The 6,561-nt window shown below is 41.8% G+C and overlaps 1 protein-coding gene across 2 annotated transcripts; it reads left to right on the forward strand.

The window, feature by feature from the left end:
- The first annotated feature begins 1,740 nt into the window (after positions 1-1,740).
- Positions 1,741-6,154, forward strand: GIMAP2 (GTPase, IMAP family member 2). 2 transcript variants are annotated; one of them, XM_038559707.1, is made up of 4 exons: positions 1,741-1,886; positions 2,316-2,479; positions 3,740-3,775; positions 4,854-6,154. In XM_038559707.1, exons 3-4 carry the CDS (start codon positions 3,748-3,750, stop codon positions 5,831-5,833), a joined length of 1,008 nt encoding a protein of 335 aa, XP_038415635.1. In that variant the 5' UTR covers positions 1,741-1,886; positions 2,316-2,479; positions 3,740-3,747; the 3' UTR covers positions 5,834-6,154. The 2 variants fall into 2 exon arrangements, with proteins under 2 accessions (XP_038415635.1, XP_038415634.1); XM_038559706.1 differs by lacking the exon at positions 1,741-1,886 and having other exon boundaries at positions 1,901-2,479.
- The last annotated feature ends 407 nt before the right edge of the window (positions 6,155-6,561 follow it).

The raw sequence follows: 6,561 nt of genomic DNA on the forward strand, positions 1-6,561 counted from the left end.
CAGGCTCCCTGCAGGGAGCCTGACATGGGACTCGATCCCAGATCCCAGGATCACAACCTGAGCCGAAGACAGATGCTAAACCACTGAGCCATCCAGGTGTCCCTAAACATTTTTAATTTAAAAGTTTAGTCATTAATTTTTATGATTATACTATGAGATTGGCCCTTTTTACAACAATGGGCATCAATTCAAACCAAGTCCTTGGCAGCAAGTCCTGTGCTTTATTAAACTAAAAGTTCTTCACACTTTTCAATGGACAAGTCACTAAATCTAACCTATTTAAAAAGACTTAATTTGGGTTTTTTGTTAGTTTGTCAAAGTTTATTTGTTCTGTTGTGTCTTTCCTTGGTATCACCTCCATGAAACTTTGGAAGTGAGCAACAAACCTCAGGAAGTGGATTGTTCTACACACCCACCCCCTCCCTTTGCTAGTTCATCTCACACACTCTGACTGCACTTCAAATGTGTGTGGTGAGGATGCTTCAGATCGTCTGTCTTGACAACTTTCAAGCATACAATCTAGAATTACAGCTATAGTCACTATGCTGTACATTAGATCCCCAGAACTTAGTCATCTTATAATTTAAGGCTTTTACCTTTTAACCAGCATGTCCCCATCTCCCCAAATCCCCAGCCCCTGCTAATCACCATTATACTCCCTATTTCTATGAGTTCCCCTTCTTTTTAGATTCCACATATAAGTGAGATTAAATTATACAGTATTCGTCTTTCCCTGATTTATTTTACTTAGCTTAATACCCTAAGGTTTATCCATGTGGTTGCAAATGGCCGGATTTCCTTCTTTCTCATGTCTAAATAATACTCCATTGTATACATCTATCACATCTTCTTTACCTATTCATCTGTTGACAAACATAGATTGTTTCCATAACTTGGTTATTGTCAATAATGCTGCAATGAACATGGGAGTGCAGGTATCTCCTCAAGATACTAATTTTGTTTTCTTTGGATATATACCAAGGAAAGGGATTGCTGGATCCTATAGGAGTTCTATTTTTAATTTTTTGAGGAACTTCCATCTTTCATAATGGCCACACCAGTTTGCTTCCCTACCAGCAGTGTACAAGGGTTTCCTTTTTTTCCACATCCTCACAACACTTGTTATTGCTTGTCTTTTTGGCCATAGTCATTCTGATAGGTGTCAGGACAGCTCGTTGAACACTGATTTGCATTTCCCTAATAATTAGTGATGCTGAGCACCTTTTTATGTACCTGTTGGCTATGTGTATGTCTTCTTTGGAAAAAATATCTATTCCAGTCCTTTGTCCCATTTTTAAATTGGGTTATTTGTCAGGATACTTACATCAGCCAAGAGCTTTCTTTTATTAAAGCCCAAAATATATTTTTTTGTATTCAAAAAAGCAATGTCTTAAGTTTTTACTATTTAAAAAATTGTATATATAGGTGATGTACTGAATTTTATCTATGATTTAGAAAATTGATAGGCTTTGGATTTGATGCATATTGCATTATATTTGTTTTACATATAAAAGACTAGGAAATAGGTCCCTGTTAGGGTTCTGACACAGAATATTTTATTTTTAGGAATAGATTACGGTGATGAAGCCAAAGTTGCCCATGTTGTCTTGTTCTTTAAGTATGTTTAAGGAACTGCCAGTGAAGAACCTGGAGGACAATATAAACTCCCTATTCTCTCTCCCCCCTGCCTTGATGACTGTCATACAAATAAGGAGAAAGAGCATTTGAACGATTTCGACTTTTAACTCGATGTGTTTTACTTCCTGAATATGGACACTCCTGATTATTACTGTAGACACTCTGAGATCATTGCTCCCCGGAGGTGTGGTCCCTGAAATCACAGGGCTGGATAGGAAAGACAAACAGAGGAGCCATGGAAGCCATGAGTGAGTTATTTCAAAATCCTTTCAGGGTTAATGACTGTTAACTCCCAGTCTGACCCAAGAAATGGGCTTCTCACAGGTTCCCCTTTCCACACCCTTTCCCCTCTGCCCAGCGCCCCATTAGAGGGCCCCCCTAACCCCCAGAACCATGCTCTTGTCCTCCCCTGATGATACTTGCCTTTAGAACAGTCACTGCCACCAGTGAGTAAGAGGCTTAACTCCTGGGAAGGCTTTACATTTAGACAAACTTGTGAACCTGAGGACACAGTCTGGGGCAGGAAGGGATCAAATCTAACAGCTGCCGGGACCTGCCTGCCTTTCTTTCCTGTCCAGCTGAAGTCATTCGAACACTGTTTTTTTCGTTCCTGGCAAGAAAATGTGGTCTACACGATAGCCAGTAACTACTGATTAAATTGTCCCATGTTAATACAGCATACGGTAGGGCTTTGTCGCAGCGGGGAAGCTCTGCAGATACCGAGGAGAGGAGCGGAAGAAGAAAGCCGGCGCTTTTGCTTTCTTTTCTTTTTCTCTTTCTCTGAGCTGACAATTCACAGGTTTGAACTGGGAGACATCTGTTTCTTTTGACAGTAACTCAGGTAAGCCCACATTCATGAAAAGTTCCAGTGTTGATTTCGAGTTCCCAGGCTATGCTTGAAGAAAAGTTGTTGTGTGGTTCTTTTTTTTTAAGAACAAAACTTCCCTATTTTAAAAAAATATTTTATCTATTTATTTATTTGACAGAGAGAGAGAGAGAGAGAGAGAGAGAGAGAGAAAGCCCAAGTAGGGGGAGCGGCAGAGGGAGAGGGAGAGGGAGAAGCAGGGTCCCCCCTGTGCAGGGAGTCCTTCTCTATCCCAGGATCCCGGAGATCATGACCTGAGCCGAAGGCAGCTGCTTAACCGACTGAGCCACTCAGGATAAAAGTTTCCTATTTTAAGGGAAACAATTTAGAGTGGCTGCCCTTGGCTGAAGTACAGCCAGCTTGCAGGAACTGTAAACTTTGTATAGTTGAGTTTATGTGTTACTGGCAAACAGAGCTCCCTTAGCATGAAGCCAATAAAGAGTGCTAACTGGGAAGAATTTGGGAATTCACATGTGCTCGTGAGTCTTCTGTGCCTTTGGTATACGCTGCCAGACCTAAGCAAAGAGGAAAACCATCTGATGAAAATGAACTGATGCTTCTCACTGCACAGGAAAAGGGAATGGGTCCCAGGGCTTCTTCAAGCTGGCTGTTGAGTAACTTGATGGATTGAATGAAATGTATTTCAGGCTTCAAGGATAGTGTACTCAATTCAGCAAGGAGGCTCTCTGGAGCAAGAATTCCAAATGAGGGGGGAAGTTTGGGGAGAGGGGAGAGGATGGGAAGGGAGGGAGCAAGGTGAGGAAAGGAGGAGAGAAGGGAAGACAAGATTGAACCTATAAAGGAAGAGGAGAGAAGGAATGGGTGAGGCCAAGGAGAACAAGAAAGAGGCTGGGAGGCCACAGGAGGAGGAAGAGGTGGGCAAGAAACCAGGAGTAGGTGGGGCTTACAAACAAAACCTACTTCTTCCAACTCTAACTCACTGGGTGACTCTGGGCAAGTGACTATGTCCCCCATCAACTATGTGTAAACAAACTGAGGCAGGGCTGTGACAATGCTGTAGGAATACAAGGGTCTTTCATGATTCAGAACTAAAAAAATTGTACATATATATTCCTTGAAATTACAGAGCTGGATAGGAAAAAAAGCAGGGGGTCATGGAAGCCATGAGTGAGTTACTTCAAAATCCTTTAAGGGTCCATTACTGTTAATTCCCAGTCTGGCTCAGGAATGTCTATATTACATACATAATCGGTCTCTGGTCTCTCTGTCTCTCAGGAACAGCAATGGACCAACACGAATGTGATCACTCCGGTAAGGACATGACTTCTTATGTGTGATTACATTATCATATTTTGTGCCTATTTCATATAAAAATTATGCTTCCTGGGGCACCTGGGTGGCTCAGTGGTTAAGCGTCTGCCTTCGGCTCAGCTCATGATCCCAGGACCCTGGGATCGAATCCTGAATTTGGCTCCCCGCAGGGAGCCTGCTTATCCCTCTGCCTGTGTCTCTGCCTGTGTCTCTGCCTCTCTGTGTGTCTCTCATGAATAAATAAATAAAATCTAAAAAAGGAAAAATCATGCTACCCTCTCTAAGCAAAATATAAGCTATCATGTTTCTTCATTAGAGAGAATAATTTTACTCTGCTTATTCCAGTATTTCCCCAGTCCAGCCATTTCATGGGTAGTCAAGAACACATCCCCACCCAGTGAGGTCAGAGGAGCCATCTGTGGTCTTGGAACAGTCAAATTGCTTGGCCCACCTGGAGATGGAACCCACAGTCTTGGCTACACATCTCTGATATTCAGAAAACTTGTCTTAGATAGCTAGAACTGAGTGATTCAGGCAAGCCTCACATGACAAGATATGTTTTTAAATCCATATCGTGCCCCAAGTATGTTTTTTTTTAGGATCCAACATGGCTGCATCCTGTAGTCTTAGAGAAACTGAGATTTTTTTTAAACATTTATTTATTTATTTATTTATTTATTTATTTATTTATTTATTTATGAAAGAGAGCTTGTCTGTGCAAGCAAGCAGGAGGAGAGACCGGGGGACGGAAAGAAAGAATCCTTGAGCAGACTCCTCACTGAGCACAGAGCCCTACCTGGTGCTCAATTCCAGGACCCTGAGATCATGACCTGAGCCAAAATCAAGAGCCAGCTGCTCAACCTGGCTCAACTGAGCCACCCAAATGCCCCAAGAAATTGAGATGTTTTAAAAAATCACTGTTTATTTGTTTTGGTAATGGAGCTAGTTGGCTTCTATTTTATGAATACAATGTATTGGGAAACTATCTTTGCCCATAATGTGGGAATATCTCCTATTGTTAAAAATATTCCGTTGATATAACCAGTATAGTCATAACACAGGAAACTTGCTCTTACAGGACTGTATATAAAGAACCAAGGTGCCAGAGAATCAAAACTGAGAATCATTCTGGTGGGCAAAACAGGAACTGGCAAAAGTGCCACAGGGAACAGCATCCTCAGGAAGCAAGCATTTGAGTCACGGCTGGCTGCACAGCCCTTCACTAAGACTTGCAGTGAAAGCCAGGGAAGCTGGGGAGAGAGAGAGATGGTCATTATTGACACACCAGATATGTTTTCTGAGAGGGACCACTCTGATTCCCTGTACAAAGAGGTGGAGAGATGCTACTTACTCTCTGCACCAGGACCACACGTGTTGCTCCTGGTGACCCAGCTGGGCCGATTCACCACCCAGGACCAGCAGGTTGTGCAAAGGATGAAGGAGATCTTTGGAGAAGATGTCATGAGACACACAATTGTCCTCTTCACCCACAAGGAAGACCTCAAAGGAGAATCCTTGACAGATTACATCCTCGACATAGATAACAAAGCCTTGTGCAAGCTGGTGGCAGCATGCGGGGGTCGAGTGTGTGCTTTTGACAACCATGCTACAGGGAGTGATAGGGATGACCAAGTGAAGGAGCTAATGGCCTTGATGGAAGACCTGGTATTGGAGAGAAGGGGTGAGCACTACACCAATGGGCTCTACGGCCTAGTAACAGAATGTGAATCTGTGTGGTCAAGGGAAAGGTTAAAGGGTTTCAGAAGAGATCTTATGAAGTACATGGAAAATCAGAGATGTTACTCCACCACAGCCAAAGAAAATTATCTGAAACAAGCCCTAATCAGAACCCTGGTCTTTATTTTATATTTTATTCATTTGTTTGTCAAATTGCTAATTCTGTTATTTTGTGTATTGTATAGAATGTGCATCTTGTTTTGCTGCTTTCTTTTTAGTGTATGCTGTTTGTTCTGTAGCCTACTATTAACGATAGCCAAAACATTAATGATAATTTTGAAAAAGATCACTAGACTGGAAGGCAAGACTCGTACATTATAGTTACAGGTCAGTGATGGTTTATTCATGGCCAGATACTGGGTGAATCCAACTGCCTCCTCTGTAAGACACAGTGCCTAACATCATTAAATGTTTGCAATTCTGTTGTGTTTAAATCTTAACATCACTCTATTGATGAACCAAGTTCTTTTAAAAGATACTGTCTGTTTTGGAATACAGTATGAAAACCTTTTGAAGGCTATAAACACAAGATTCCTCTCATTTGCAAATCTCTAAAGCCAGTTTTATGTTCCTGGAAACTTGTTTTCTTCTTTATGATACTCCTATTTCTACTGAATATAATAAAAATAACAATAAAATTTCTCCTCCATATAATAACCTAGCAATAATCTGTAAAGTTGCTGAGATCACATCTTTGATTCTGTCATAGTTTTATCCTCGGAAGATGGTGACTGAACACATGGCACATTTACTCTAAAATGGAGCGGATCCACGAGCAGCAACCACACACAGACACATTCACTCATCAGTCGTCTGTTTTACATGCATCAAATTTGCTTAACATTGAAATGGGCTCAGCCAGATTTTATCTCTGGTCATGTTAGTATTAAAACACACATAGAAGCTTACACTTCAGACATGGTGATCGACAGGGTATTCTGCAGCATTGTCAGGGTCCTGGGATCGAGTCCTGCATCGGGCTTCCCACAGGGAGCCTGCTTCTCTCTCTGTCTATGTCTCTGCCTCTCTCTGTGTTTCTCATGAATAAA

The sequence above is a fragment of the Canis lupus genome, chromosome 16 (assembly GCF_011100685.1).
Source record: "Canis lupus familiaris isolate Mischka breed German Shepherd chromosome 16, alternate assembly UU_Cfam_GSD_1.0, whole genome shotgun sequence".
NCBI classification, from domain to species: Eukaryota; Metazoa; Chordata; class Mammalia; order Carnivora; family Canidae; genus Canis; species Canis lupus.